General features: G+C 37.6%; 1 protein-coding gene across 1 annotated transcript in view; it reads right to left on the reverse strand.

Moving 5' to 3' along the window:
- Positions 1 to 12,963: 12,963 nt before the first annotated feature.
- Positions 12,964 to 16,308, reverse strand: part of KRIT1 (KRIT1, ankyrin repeat containing) — a 42,242-nt gene continuing 38,897 nt past the window's right edge. The window contains exons 16-17 of the mRNA XM_008070582.2: positions 13,937 to 14,053; positions 12,964 to 13,434 (exon numbers count right to left, since the gene is read on the reverse strand). Coding sequence (XP_008068773.1) covers positions 13,366 to 13,434; positions 13,937 to 14,053 — 186 coding nt within the window. The 3' untranslated portion in view covers positions 12,964 to 13,365. The remainder of the gene's footprint in view (positions 13,435 to 13,936; positions 14,054 to 16,308) is intronic.

The raw sequence follows: 16,308 nt of genomic DNA on the forward strand, positions 1-16,308 counted from the left end.
GTGCATGCCTGTGGTTCCAGCTACTTGGAAGGCTGAGGTGGAAGTATCACCTGAGCCCAGCAGGTCAAGGCTGCAGTGGCTGTGAGTGTGCCACTGCACTCTAGCCTAAGTGACAGAGTGAGACTCTCACTTAAAAAAAGAAAAAAAGAGCGAGGTGCAGTGGCTCACGACTATAATCCCAGCACCTTGGAAGGCCGAGGTAAGAGGAATGCCTGAGTCCACAGGTTCAAGACCAGCCTGGGCAACTTGGCAAGACTTCATCTCTACAATAAATCAAAAAAATTAGGTGGGCGTGGTGGCACGTGCCTGTAGTTCCAGCTACTTGGAAGGCTGAGGTGGAAGAATCCCCTTTGGGTAAGTCCCTTTGGGGCTTCCCTATCCAGGATAGGCTATACTCGGATTGTTTACTAGAATGGAGGAAAACTAGGGCCAAAGGCACTATCTAGTGTCAAAAACAAGGCAGCAACTGAGTGAGGGAAAAAAGAAAGAAAATCAACAGGTAAATTATAAAGACTTTCTAAGTAAACAAATCCAACAAAAACCAAAACAAGCATGACAGAGAAGACTGGAATAAATATTCATTCAGTGCAAAGACATAGACGTACATCCACAAAAAGTAACAGCAAACAGGGAAACTTGACCTCCCCAAATAGAGGAAACAAGGAATCAGTGAATGGCTCAAGTGAGATGGCAATATATGAACTCTCTGATCAAGAATTTGAAATGGCAGTTTAAAGAAAGCTCAGTGATCTCCAAGATAACACAGAACAGCAATTCAGAAATGTAATAGATTGAAATTTTGAAAAATTCAAACAAAAATCTTGGAACTGAGAAATACATTTACTGAACTGAAAAATTCATTATAGGCAGGCTCTCAACAGCAGAATGATCAAGCAGAGAATAGAACAGCAATCTCAAAGACAGACACAGTCAGAGGAGAAAAAAACAAACAAAAGAATGAAAAGCAATGGCAATAAGAAACAGAAAATTATCTCAAAAGACCAAATCTCAGGATGATTGGTGTCCAAAAGAGAACAAAGCTACAGCAAGGGAAAGAAATCTTAACCAAAGAAATAATAACATTATGCTTTCCAAAACTTGAGAAAGAGATAAGTATCCAGGTATAGAAAGTAATATAAGATTGCTAAGTACTATATAGTCTATATTTATTAACATTATTAATATGTAGTAACATGACATTCCTTTTTAGATTATATTACATATAAACTTATAAGTAGTATAATATAAATGTCATATTACTGAGTAATATGACATTTACCCAGAATTTTTATGCTTATGCCCATAATTTTGCTAATTTTTTTCTTTTGCATTGTCTTTGTTCAGTTTTGATGTTGGAGCATTTTATGTATTTAGGTCTAATACTCTGTTCCCTGAAGTTTCAGTAACATTTATATTTTTAAATCTTTTTCATGGTTATTGGTTTTTGCAGGTTTTATTTTTCTTCTTGAGACATATGGGGAAGTAACTACCTTCCAGGGCTTCATATGTCTGTTCCGAGGAAATTTTTTGCATAACACCCTTGGCCTCAAACCTCATTGCTACAATCTCTCCCTTGTAGAGAAGAGGAGACTCAGATGACTGGGATGAGTTCAGCACCTTCTGGGCTCTCTCTTTCAACTTTCTGCCACCAGATTTGTATTCTACTCAGCTGTCTTCCATGGAATAAGAAGGTTGCAAACCTGTGCTGGAGGCCAACGCTGTCCATCTGCAGAGTAATTCTGTTGAGATCAGGAGCAAATTATTACTAGTCCACTTAGCTGCAGGCCAACACTATTTTCTCTAAACTGCTTTAGCAGGAACAAAAGTGATATTTGATCCTCATCTGCCTGGCTATATTTGATGATGCAGAATTTGGAGGGGAAGAAATGTTACTTTTGAATAGTGCAGCTATGCGACATGCTCATCATCACACAATATACAGTTGTTAACATACAGTGACTTGAGATAAAATATTATTTGAAAAGCTTATCTTCCGTGGCTGCAAAATATCGCACCAAAGGATGTGCTCTCAATTATTTAACATTTTTAAGGTTGATACACACAACTAATAACATTAGGAAAATGAGTGCGAAAAAGTCTTTCTCCTATCATTCGCACAAGTCAAGGTGGCAAGACAAAATAGATCCAAACTCTGTTTCAACAAACAGTCAAATTGAACAAGGACCCAATGTCATTTGTGACGTATCCGAAAGACGTATTCAGGAAGGGCTTTTTCATATTGTGCAGTAACGACACGTTTTTCCTGGAAGTGGCGGGGGCGGGGAGAAGCCCCTTAATAGAAGCTAAAGCAACGTGGGAATGCGAACCCTGAGAAGATGAGTCCTGGAGCGCGGAGAAGAGGGGAGCACGTGGGAAGCCACGGCCTCGGGAAAACGGAGCGAGAACCCCGGCTGGGCTCGGAGCGCGGCTGCGGACACGCCCTTCGCCGCACCTTCGCGGGCCGGCAGGGGGCGCGCGCGGCGGGGCGTGCGGCGACTGTACCCGCCGACGCCACCAAGCGTAGTGGGTCCCGCGCGCTGGCCGGAAGTGCGCGTTTGTGAGCTGGCCTCGGTCACGCTAGGCACCCGTGGCGGCGGCCTGGGCCGGGTCAGTTCTGCGGGAGGCGACGCGCACGCGTCCTTGGCTTCCGTGCCGGCCTCTCCCGTGCGGCTTCGCCACGCGCCCTGGGAGCTCGGCTTCCGGGTCTGGGGTGGCCCTGGCGTCGGTTGCGGTCGAGCCGCTCTGGAGGACCGCAGCCCGGACTGCGGCTTCCACGTCCACTTCCGAGGCCGGCTTCGGGGGACGACCGCGGGTTCGGGGTCCGCCTGCCTGCGGGGCTTGCTGGCGGGCGAACAGAAGGCGAGGCCGGCTGCCGCGTCGGGCACCTTGCTTACCTCGGCTGCTCTGCAGGCGCGGCGGCTCCCAAGCCACAGCTCCGGAGCCGGGAGAGCGACTGCGAGCCAGGAGGGCCGAGCGTGCTCGTCTTGGGGACGCGACGATTGTGCAGGTGTTTAGAGGGGTTTGCAGTGCCGTCCGGAGGGGTGGTTGCACCTTGAGAAAGCTCGGGGGTGATGGCGACCTCCCTCGTCCATCATCCAGTCGTGGCAGCAGGAGTCAAAGTCACACAAGACGGGCTCACTTCCTGCCGAATTTGACCACGACAGCAGAAAACAGGTAGCATAGGTGAAATATGAGGATGCAGTTGAAAAGCCCGATAGAGAACTTTTAGAAAGAAGAAATAGGAAAAAAAGAATCTTTCTTGGTTTATTAATACCAACATCTGAAATATTACAGAATCAAGTAAACCAATTCGAGTTTTACTATGATTGACCTAAAGTATTCTGTGACACTTGAATTCATTCATATCTTTTTGATGAAAGATCAAAACGAACATGTCACTATACACATTTCACGGTGATGGCGACACACTCTGTGTAGTGCTAGCTCAACAGCTAACCTACAGTGCATTGTCCACAGACGCATCACAAAGGCTCTCATTTGCAGGGGCCCTGGCTCTCTGTGGGGTAGGCAAGCTGTGCCTGGTCCTGGTGGCTGCCACCTGATGACACAGACAACTCTCCTGGCCCTTATCAGGATGGCTGGCTTACAACTTTTCCCAGCCCTCTTTTGCAGAGACAGTACATTCCCATTTTGAATCTAAAAGTGAATAGAATGTAATTAACTTTCTAGAATGTATGAAAAGCAACGATACTCCCTTTTATATAATAATTCTACATGTGTAGCCTTTCAGTATGCTACTCTGTGGATTACATTTCCAGGTTGTCATTTGCCTAGTAAATTGTCAATCCAACACAACTTGGTGACTAATTGGAAACACATACAATTTGCTGATGTTCCAAAAGTCTGGGTATTTTTGTTTGCTTGCTCAAATAGAAGGCATTAAAAACAGCTGTTTAGTGTACTTATTTCTTTACTCAGCATAGGGTAGAGGTGAAAAAAACTTAATTTGGCAATTTATATTACCTTTGGTTTTTGGAATATGGTTTTTTTTTTCCTCCCCACCCCCATTACTTTTCATTTCTTTTAGAGCAGCAGTTGGCATCAGGGACCGGTTTCGTGGAAGACAATTATTCTACGGGTGCAGGGGTGAAGGTGGGGCAAGGATCAAGGCATTAGATTCTCATGAGGAGGCGGCAACCGCGCATGCGCAATTCACAATAGCGGGTTGTGCTCCTATGAGAATCGAATGTCGCTGCTGGTCTGACAGCAGACAGAGCTCCACTCACCCGCGCTCACCTTCTGTCGTGCCACCCGGTTCCTAAAAGGCCACAGACCTGTACCAGTCCATGGCCCGGGGATTGGGGAACCCCGTTTTAGATGATGTGGCCCTTTGTGCTGGGATGTCGCCTCTGAGGGGAAATTGTAAATCTAGCAAATTACTCGGATGTTCCCTCTTAGTAGACATAAAGAGATTGCTGGTGATTATATAGGACAAACTTATGTGAGTGCAAATTTTTCAAAATGTTTTCTTGAAGTTTTCCACTCAAATTGCATGAAAATGCAAATAAAGAGATGGAATGTATACAGAGATATATGTTTAAAAAATTGTCAGCTGGCCATACATGGAAAGAGAATGTGTGAAGTACTTCCACAGTGGTGCTGACACTTCTCTGTATCAGAAGGTAAGGATAAATATCGTTTGTATGAGAAAGGCAGCTGTGGGTATAACCTTCCTATCATATAGCATAACTTGAAAAGATTGGTAAATTACTGTAGCCTTAAAAGAAAGAGATTTTCTAAATTGAAGGAAGTTGAAGGCAGATCGTATAGAAGTATCAAGCCACAGATCAAATATATCTGCACTAAGTCAGGAAAGTAAAATTGGAAAAATCATATCCTTTTAATAAATTTATTTTGTGTTTTCATAATTTACAATTAGAAATTTTTACCCAACTATTTAGTTTTCTGAACAATGGCAAAATGAAAAGACACAAGTGAGGGTTGTAATATAAGCAGCAGCAAAGATGTGTTAGATTTAGAAACAGATAATTTAGAAAAAACAAACACTGATGTGGAAAAAACTGATAGCAGCGATAGTGATATCATAACACCAAGAAAACGGTTGAATGTAATAGAAAATGAAAGCGATAAAAGTGTTAGTAGTTTCAAAGAAGTAGAAGATTACGTATCATCAAATGAAGAATGGAAAGATGTTACAGAAAAACGGTCCTCCAGTGAGAATAACTGTTGTACATCCTCAAACAACAAGACCACAAATAGCAAGTAATATAAGAAAACTGACTATTTTGCTCTGTATTTTACAAATGAATTAATGACTACTGTAATAAAAAAGGAAAAAGCTACCACACAAATTGATTGTGCTTAACTGACATGATATTGATTGGCGGGAATTTTTAGCGGTTATCTTAATGTAGGAGGAAGAAAAGGAGATTGCATTTTCTGCTTAAATAGAAAAACACTAGGTGGAAGACATCAAAACCAAATTACTATTGTACAACAATGTATCAATCTGCAATGCATGCTGGTGACTATTTCACACATTACCACATTAGAAAAATATGATTTTGATTTTTTGTCATAAATAAGTTTCTCAATGTCCAAAATTCCATTATAAGCCAAATATCATCACAATAAAGTAATTGGTTCCAATGTTATATTATTTAATATGAAGTGATTTGGTTTTCACTATTTTGTAAAAAAGTGCAGTAAAGTTGCTTGTAGGTGATCCACAAAATGTCTCTGAGTGCGAAGGGATAAACTAGGTTTCATGAGTCCACATTAGAGAGTAGGTTGGGATTTTATCTTTACCTAAGGACTGCCTCAAATTTTATTTATAACTGGAAAATAAGTTAAAACATTTTGCCATAGTAACTTCTATAACAGTTACTTTTATTTGTTCTATCTTGGAAACTATTTCTGTGTCTTTTCCTCACTTATACAGTAACACAAATGTGAAATATATTTTACCATTCATTTGAGCCACTTATGACTAAGAAAGAGGGGAAACATTAATTTTACTGCACTCATGAAAACCCTGCTTTTAAGTTGTTATACAACATAAAATATTATGTGGTATATGAGCATCCATGTATTTAAAAATAGTAAATAACAAGTAAAATCAAAGTTCAGATAAAATCCAATTTTTAACTATATAGTTAATTATCTGTTAGTGAACTAGCTAAAATAAAGATATAGGCTGACTTTTCTTCCTCCTAGTAGTTATGTGTACAAAACTAAATTTAATATTCATTTAAAGCAAACAATCCAGAAATGGAAAATGGCACCATTTGACTTAGGTGAAAATTTATTCATGTTTCTATTCTGCAGATGATTGTTCATTTTATCTTTCCCTCTACTGCCCTACTGGTATATATTCCATTAGTACAAACAAAAATATCAACATCTGTAAAATATATCCGGGAAGGCACACTATTGAAACATGGCATATTCCAAAGCAAATGATTTGCTGGTTAATGATTTTAAATTATACTTGCCTTATTTGCTCATATATTTGAGCTCATGGCATAACTACATAATTCTGTAAGTATTTCATATGCTCTGGCAGGAACTTGTTTTAAGAACACTTGCCTTAGCTATATATTATTTCCTTTTTCTTTTTTTGAGTTGGAGTCTCACTCTCTCTCCCAGGATGGTGTGCAATGGCACGCTCACAGCCACCGCAGCCTTGACCTGGCTGGGCTCAGGCGATCCTTCCACTTCAGCCTTCTAAGTAGCTAGGACTACAGGAGCATACCACCATGCCAGGTTAATTTTTTGACTTACTGTAGAGACGAGGTCTCACCAATTCCCACAGGCTGGTTTTGAACCCCTGGGCTCAGGCAGTCCTCTTGCCTCAACCTCCCAAAATGCTAGGATTACAGGCATGAGCCACTGCGCCCAGCTACATTATTTTCAACTGTACAACTCTGTTCCATTTTAATGTTACTGTTAGAAATCTACCCCCCCCCCGCCCCATTGAATTACAGCACACGTAAGCAAGGGAAATTTTACCAGTGAAGCACCGCAAGGAAGAAAGTGGGGGTAGCTCATCCTCAGGTTGCTCCCAGCATAGGACCACCAGGTCAATGGGAGTAAACATTTTTGAGACAGCTTTATCAGAAAATTGGATCAATTTTCTGTGAGACTCAAGTTATATTCTCATATGTTGTCTCAAACTTATGCTATCATTGATTTTTATTACTATAATTAGTTGATTTTGTAACTAATAAGGTTCTCTTTTGCATTTTTGTTAGCAAAATTTGTATTTCTCCATTTTTGAAAGTTGTTTGCATTTCCAAGCATAAAATTCCTCTTTTAATCTTTAAATACTCATTAAATAGAATTTGGGTACTAACATATTTCTAGTATATCTTTATATATTTGTTTTCAGAGCTTGTGTAGTAAGTTCTGGTTCTTTTTAAGTGTTTTAAAATTTCCTTTAATAAGATTTTGATTCAAAAACTATGTTTAACAGTGATCTTTTGCTGTTGAGTGATAATGAATTTTGTAGCTGTGCTGTCCTAGATATGTGGGTTTGGCAACTTTCCCTAGTATTCATTAGATTCAAGTGAGAGCAGTGTTAGTGAGATGATTCCTATGCTGAAAAACAAAGAGAAATCAGGACCACATAGGCCTTCACTTCCAGACTCATGAGCACCAAAGTGTGAAATCATGGGGTCTCACTGAGTGGAGCCCACAAAGGGCAGAATGGCCTGGGGACAAATGCAGATACAGGTTGAATTAGTGCTATTGTGACCTGAGTGACTTGTCTCTTCCATGTATTCCAGGTCACTAACAGTATGAAAGAATGATTGTAGGATCTTAAGATCAATTTCTTGCTAAATTAATCTTGTTCTACCTGATTTCCAACATGCCTAAACCCTTTCATGCCATGTTCTTCACACATGACCTGTGTGGGTCACCTCTCTATCCCACGGCTATCTCCACCAGTCTCACTCCTAAAGTGCTGCTAATTCTCAGGCTCAGAACGTAGGCAAGTCTAGTAGCACTCAGCCCAGAAACTCCCCAAGTTACTCAATACAGAAAGAAGCGCTCAGATCAACCTGTATACAGGGAAGTATTATGTAGTCTGTTTTGTAGTCTCTAAAACAACCCCATATACTTCTATTTTTATTGTGTTTATCTAATCCCATTAAAGTTGTTCAGTGAAGTATGTTTAAGATGTACCAAGTTGACTAGTATATTAATAAAGGCAGTATATTATGAATTAAAAGAAATTTCCTTTAGTGATCAGTTCTGACTTTTGACAAATACACTATGTCAATCACAATCAATAGAGTGCTCTCCCATTTCCCCCAAATTTATCCTTGCTGCTTCTTCATTTCCACATCCCCTCACTCCCATCCTTAACCTCTGGTAACCACTATTTGCTTTCTGATCCCATAGTTTTACATTCTCCAGAATGTCATCTAAATGGAATGTTACAATATGCAGTATAATCTTTCCAGTCATCTGTCAGTTAGCATAATGCATCTGAGCTTCATCCACATTGTTCATCAAGTTTAGTCCTTGTTATTGCTGAGTAGTATTCCATTATATGGATGTAGCTAAGTTTATTTACTCCTCCACTGAAGGACAATTGGGCTTCCAGTTTTTGGCAGTTATGAATAATTACATCTCATTATGAAAAAATGTAAAATGTATCCTATAAACATTTGCATATGGATTGAAGTGTGAACATAAGTTTTAGTTGCTTGGATAAACACCAGAGAGTGGGGCACTTGTTCCTATAGTAGGTATATGCTTAACTTACAAGAAACTACCAAACTGTTTTCCCAAACAGCCATGCCATTTTGCATTCTACTAGCCATGTAAGAGTTGCTCCAAGTCCCCTGATTCTTTTGCTTTTCTTTTGATGTTATATTGTGTACATTTAAAAAGTATTTTTTAGAAAGGGGGGATTATTCATTACACTTACCTCTTCCTTATTTCCCATACCTAAATGGTCACTGGATTTTGTCAAAACATTGACTCATTTCTTCCCATCTCCGTTACCTTAGGTTAGACCTAGATTGCCTTATACCTTCTTGCTTAGAACCACCCCTTCTGTACAATGGCCCAGGGTGATCTTTCAGCACACAAATTTGCGCTAGTCAAGTTCTAGACTCCAATGGTTCCGTACTGGTAGAAAACACATTTCAAGATTTGATCTTTTTCTTAAACCTCTCCAGCTACTTCTCCTTTCCCTGACTGATATCTGAATGCAGGAGCCAGACTTCCAGATTTTTAATCCTGACTCTCCTAACTACTAGTTTTTGACCTTACACAATTAACATGGCCTCCCTGTATACAATAGTATTGTTGACACAGTATATGAAAGTGAAAAATATTTATACCACTGTTAGAAACTTTGGTTCCTAAGCTTTTAAAGATAGACTATAAATATAACTTTATGCTTTTATTATAACCATACATCATGTTTCTGATTCATTTACACTTTGGAGTCATACTGTCTGGATATAAATCTCAGCTCCATCACTTACTGGTCATGCTTTATCAAGTTGCTTAACTCGACTTCAATTTCCTTATCTGTAAAATGGGAATAAAAGTATCTGCCCAAATAATTTTTGTGAGGAGCAAATGAATTAATATACATTAAGTCCCCTACATACAAACCTTCAAGTTGAGAATATGCAAAGATGGGAATGTATATATTATTTCTCTCCTCTAAGTGGCAGTGTAGTCTGTTAAATACATACAGTACTATATAGCCAATTGTGTTAGTAGGGTACCTAGCAAAGCTTTGTTGGACTTACAACAAATTGGACTTATCAACGTGCTCTCAGAACCAAAATCATTTATATGTTGGGAACATACTTGTATCTAGAAGTGCTTCAAACAATACCAGGTGTGTAATAAGCACCATTTTAAGTATTAGCTATTATTATTACTTAACTAATAGGGAAATAAGGTCCTAATTTCTCACCATTTGGGTGCCCTTCCAATGAATCAGGAACAACCTAGTACTTCCTTTTATTGTAAAAAAAAAATTAGCACAATGTACCGAAACTCTTTTTCTCCTCTACATCCTAAGATGTCTGAGAGAGAATTATTTGCCTTCAGAACTCTAGCCTCTAAGAATTCCCAGGATCACCCATTCTACTTAGGCCCCTCCAACCCCCTGCAAATTCCTATATGAATATAGACATTAAATGAGAATCTTACATGCTCTCAAGCCATTTAATTTCTTGATCAGTTTTCTACACAGTGCTGCAAAAAAAACATATTGTTTTATTTTCATTTGAAATTATTTTCATTGGAAGCATTTTTCTAAATAATAAAGCAAGAAATTGATTCATCAATCAATTTTTTACACATATCAAATTCTCCCAATTAGAGTTTTTTGCCACTAAGTTACTCAGGATCAAATAAAAAAGCTAAATTTTATTGCTGCAATTCTTTTATTGGATTTTATCAAGAACTATGGAAGGTCTTACTTTGTTGAGTATTTCTATCATGTCTAATTTGTCTAGAGTCAATTTTGGCAATTTTAAATCTTATGGTTCTTCAGTTTTCTCTAACACATTTTCATGTGTAATATTAGCTATTCTGGCTTTATTCCTACAATGGAAATTCATTTGTTATGATTTAGAGATATAACTATTTGAATTCACATTGTAGCTGAACATGAGAAACCATCATTTCCGTCATGAATAATCTGGGACTCTCCTTGAGGTCAAAATATCTCATTTCCCTACCAGCTTAACTCTCCACGTAATTATTTCTTGCTCATACCTCAAATGCCAACTCAAGCCTCACAAGATCCCTAAGACTAGATCAAGTTCCCCTGTTTATACTTTAGATTGTACATCATTTCTTTTGTCAAAATAGAGTTTATCATTATATATTTTTATGAATATTTATTGTCTCCCTCATTAACCTTGTTCTCTGAAGGCAGGGACTTGGTTTTCCTTACCATTAGTTTCCTAGCATGTAAAAGGCACTCAACTTTACTGAAAGAACAATGAAAGGAAAATGTTTCTAATCTCTGCCCTTAGTGTACATATAATGCCCGATAAATGATAGGCATTTACTAAAAGCTGTTTGGATTTCCCCATTACTATTTCTGGTTTGTTATGGTTTGACAGATAGTGATCAATTTTCTTTCTCAATTCAAATTTTGAAAAGTGACTTTACAATGCTAGACATTTTTAAGCCTTTACTACCTCTGTTACTCTAATAGTCTCCTCTTCCTTTCTCTATAGGGCTGCCATACTATTCAACTCCGAGGGCACACTGTAGTCTATGGAGCAGGGAGTTGTTTGATGTGGGATCACTGCACTCTCACCTCTCTCTGTGAAAGGAAAGACATTCAGCTACTACTTAGTCAGAGCTGATTAAAACTACAGTTCTAATGCCTAGCTGTACAACAAGCACATGGGATACTTTAAAAACAGAAATGCTTGGACCCTATCCTAAAATTATTGAATCAGAAAGTATTAAATTTTCCCATGTGACTGCAGAGTCAGGATTAAGAAATACTGGGTTGGAGCCATAGGATGAATGTGGAAAAAGATGTCAGACATTAGTCTTGATAGGCAGGTTAGCAGCAATGTATTAAGGGTTATGTTCAATACTAAATAATTTGGAATTTAATTCTATATCTAGTGGTAATGAAAGGTTTTCACAGTGTAATGAGATAATCAGATTGATGAGAAAGGTTAGCTTGGCATCAGTGTGGCAGACAGGCAGGGTGTAGAGCCTGAGTCAGGGGTAGGAAGCTACTACTACTAGACAAGAAATGGGTGGCAACGCTTTGAACTAGGATGGTTGCAGTGCAACCAGTGAGGAAGGGAGTAAGAAAGGACTCACAAAATATTTGACAGGACTTGATTAACAGAATGTTTGCAAGGTGAGAAAAGAGGGAAAAGTCGAAGACTACTCTGAGATTTCCAGGCTTAACAACTAGATGCAATTTGATGATGCCATTAACCAAATAGGGAATAGGTTAGGGATAGGATGAAACAAATAAAAGAAACACATTTTGTTTCCAGCTATGATGAAGTTCTTTATAGGCCATTTGGATGGAGCTAGAACAAATTAAGCTCTAGAGTTCAGAATGGAATTTGAGGCTAAAATCTTAGATTTAGGTGTCAACAAAGTATTTGGTAACAATTGAGGCCATTAGAATGAATGAATGAAACTGAACACGTAATTGTTTATGCAGAATCAAAAGTGCTTAGTACAGAATTAAGGAGACATCAGGTTTTCTTGTTCATCTTACTTAACCACATCATCTTAATTTTAATAAGGCTTAGACCCACTACCATTATAAATAAGCAGAAAAGATAATGTGAAGAGTAGATAATAATATATAAAAGTTATCTGCAATCTGTAGGACAATGTTCTTTGTGACTACCAGATCTCTGAACTTACTTAGAACTCACCAGTCTGTTTGGAAAGACGGTAGTTTCTAGCTTTTTGAATAGCCATTAATCAAGTTAGCTCCTCATCCTTATCAGCACTCCCCTAAATGAAACAACCAGATATCTGGTGATCTACTTCCTACAACATAAAGACTATAAATAAACCATGATGTAAACTCATAAAAAATAGAGCATGTATTTTAAAAATGCAACTATTAATATTCAGAGATTGCCACTTAAAATGTATGTCTATATATGTTTGTGTGCCAGGCAGTTTTGTGTAATTTCTCAACTATAATAATCTAAATTCCTCATTGGGTCTAGAATTATTTCAACAGAAAAAAAGCAAAAATAAAACCAAACTTAGGTAAGGTTCCCAGGCCTTGCTACTTCCAGAAAGTGAATGGACTTGTCTGGAGTGAGTTTCTGAAGTCTCCATTACTAAAAGGCACGTAGGTAATTAGGATGCAAGGAGTGCATGAACTATACTTTGAAAACCTTACCTTATATTAGATATACATTTTAACTAAGACTTTTAAAGACATATTGAAATGTTTCTAGATTGCAGAAAACTTAAATAACAGTGATATATGGCTCAAGTAGAAAATACATTTTCTTTATTCAAATCATATTGACTTTCAGTATACTTTAAAATAACAGTCATACATTTTAATCTTATCACATTCCACGCCAAATTCATTACCATTACCAAAAATAACTTTTAAAAAAGTTTACTATTTTGTCTAATTTTATACAGACTATTAATCTACACTTTGTGTGTTTCTCTCAAAAATTAGAATAGCTTATGAGGATATTATATAAAACTAATTGGTATATTACACACCAAACATAAGTACAGATTCTGTACAATGTAATAGTATACATATATATTACAAGAGACTAAATGCCTTGTTAAAAGTACAATTTAAGAAATCTTTCATGGAAAAAACTCTGAAAACTACAAAATGTGGTGGCTTGAGTACCAGCTACCTTCCTTTCATGAACTTCTTTCAGTAGGCATTAGCTGTCCACTTAGCTTCATTAACAGTTTTACCACGAGGCCAGCCTACAAAGTAAAATATATGTCAACAGTAAATATGAAACATGTAATAATGTTTAAAGGACATACATGGCAGTAGGCAGTTTCCTAATATTTGAAAATGAATGTTCTTATAAGGAGGCAGCTTGCCAAGAAACAGAGTATAGAGGGAGCAGGCACTCAGGTTTTTTGAAGGGATTTAAGAAGCAACCCACTGGATACAACTCAGGGCTCAGATAGGTCAAGAAGAGCCTTGCTAAAAGAGACAGGAAATACTGACCAGAATTAAAAGAAACAGCAGAAGAGTTTAGTTGTTATAAAACTGAAATAAACTATTTAGATAAATATCTGACTTTCCTTGCTTAAGAAAGCACTGCCAAAATTTTTCCCTTGGTCTTTAATATTATACTTTCATGGAATATTATAGGTTTTTCTTTGAAGTTAAATGGATTATGTCACTTGTTAAAAAAGAAATAACTTTACTAACATAGTAATTCACTATCAGACATGCAAAATAATTGCTACTTACCTGTTTTGTATGTACTATAAAGCTCATTTTATTTTCCATGCTATGAATCTGAAAACAAGTATCAGCATCTCCCAATTGCCACATAAAACAACCATACTTAAGACTGATGAGTAAAGCCTGGAACATAATTGGAAATTGTCATATTGAAATATATATTAAAAACATCACCTATTTTCTCTTACTGTCTACAATTATATCAGATCTAAACATAATGGTTTTGAATTTTATAATAAAGTCTATTCAAAGCACACACACTAACTTCACACAGCCTGCAGCACAGAACCACACAGATGGGTAGACTCTAAGGATACTGCCCTGAGCAACAATATACTTAGTATAAGACTGACAACAATTTTCAAAGATGCCCGTTCTATCAGTGACTTACAGGACAATGAAATATGTACTACTTTTACTTTCTGCAAGTTACAACTATCTATTCAGTGTCTTTCTTTTGAATATTCACATAGTACTTTCAGATCTGAAACTTACGCATGAGAACATGTTGACTTAGGCAATCTCATCTCACTGAAAATAAGTACACTGATAAAGTTATTAAAAAATAAGCATAATTTTTTAAATTAATACTATATCCTTCATAAATTCAACATAATTATTTATAAATCAATAATGAGAGTAACCTATTCCCATAGAAGCCTAACATAACACTATATTTAAGTAGGCATTCAATATATTCTTGATTATTTGCTTATAATAATTCTCTCCTAGGAATTTGCATTTTCTTGCCCTAAACATATATTCTTTGTATACACATATACAAAACAAGTGTTCATATCATTTTTTTAAAAAACTGTGTTTAGAAACATTAGCTTTCTATAAAGACCAATAGTTATAATATTTATTATAAATAATAAGCTAAGAATATGCCAAAAAGCAGTAGTGGGAAACTATCGGGGAAGGGCGGAGGGATTGGCAGTTGAGGGAAACTGCTAGGGGAGGGAGGGGAACACCTCACCAACAAGGGTACTTGCAGAATCAACATTTGTATACCTAACCCTGAATTGTACCCCACATCTTTATAATTTAAAAAAAATGAATATGCCAAAAATATAATGGGTTAGGACGTTTTTAAAGTGAAGTTCTGTAAATGTAACACAGTGTGAGTATGTATCCTATTGGCTGGTGTGGTGGCTCATGACTGTAATCCCAGCACTTTGGGAGGCTGAGGCGAGAGGACTGCCTAAGCCCAGGGGTACGAGACCAGCCTGGGCAACCTGGCAAGACCTCATCTCTATAATAAATCAAAAACTTAGCTGGACATGGTGGCATGCGCCTGTGGTTCCAGCTACTTGGAAGGCTGAAGTGAAAGGATCACCTGAGTCCAGCAGGTTGAGCCTGTGGTGGCCATGAGCATGCCACTGCACTCCAGTCTGAGCAACAGAGTGAGACTCCAACTCAAAAAACAAAACAAAAACAAACAAACAAAAATATATATACAGCTATCTGCATTCATATTGTAACATATAACTTTATACATAGGATAGGCTAAGTAGCGACTTACCAAGGTCTAGACTGAAACACTGAGTTAGGATAACATACTATGTTAAACAGGCTACCTTTTGGTTCAATCTCCTGAAATATTTTTTGATCAAAAGACAGAAAACTGTCCATTAATATGGTATTGAAACAGCTTAATACACAGAAAAAAATATCTGTGGCATAGTAGCTTCTCAATTATATGGAGATCAGATTCTAAACAAAAGTAGTGAGTCCACAGTTAAAAATAAAAGTTTTATTGTTAAAGGACAATGTGTGGTGAGGAAGAAATTATTGAGAAACCCAAATAATGAAAATAGCTGAATGCAGTTGAAGAGCCAAATAATACACATGGTGGTTTTCCGTGATCACTTTGCTCCAGAAACAGCTCTTATTAAGAGGTGAAACCTACAATGGGCAAAGGACTTAATAAGGGAAGTCAGAAACCATAAGAGAAAGAGCAGACCGGGGTAGTTGAGAGCAGAAAGGGGAAAACCAAAGAAGTTAGAAGTAGCACATGGTTGACCAGCAGACAGAAGAAATAGTGATATTGACAATGTTTCTATGTGAGTGTGTAAACAACTGGTTTTATTTCAGAAGGGCATCATGGTCAACATAAATTGATATCAGAAAAGGATAGTCTACTGCCTGGTATGGCAGTGGAACTATTCAGTTTAAGGACATATCAACAAATAAGGTTCAGTATGAAGACAGCAACACATTCACTATAGTAAAACACAGAGCCACAACAGTGTACTTATCTACTTAAAAGTGTTTACATTTTAATGTAAGTAGAACAGACAAGTCTTTGATGAGCACATAAAATTGATTGAACTATGTTTTCTGTTGGGCAACTTTCATTATTTCAAAGAGAAACA

The sequence above is a fragment of the Carlito syrichta genome, unplaced genomic scaffold (genome assembly GCF_000164805.1).
Source record: "Carlito syrichta isolate Samal-C Ts95f unplaced genomic scaffold, Tarsius_syrichta-2.0.1 Scaffold313769, whole genome shotgun sequence".
Classification (NCBI taxonomy): domain Eukaryota; kingdom Metazoa; phylum Chordata; class Mammalia; order Primates; family Tarsiidae; genus Carlito; species Carlito syrichta.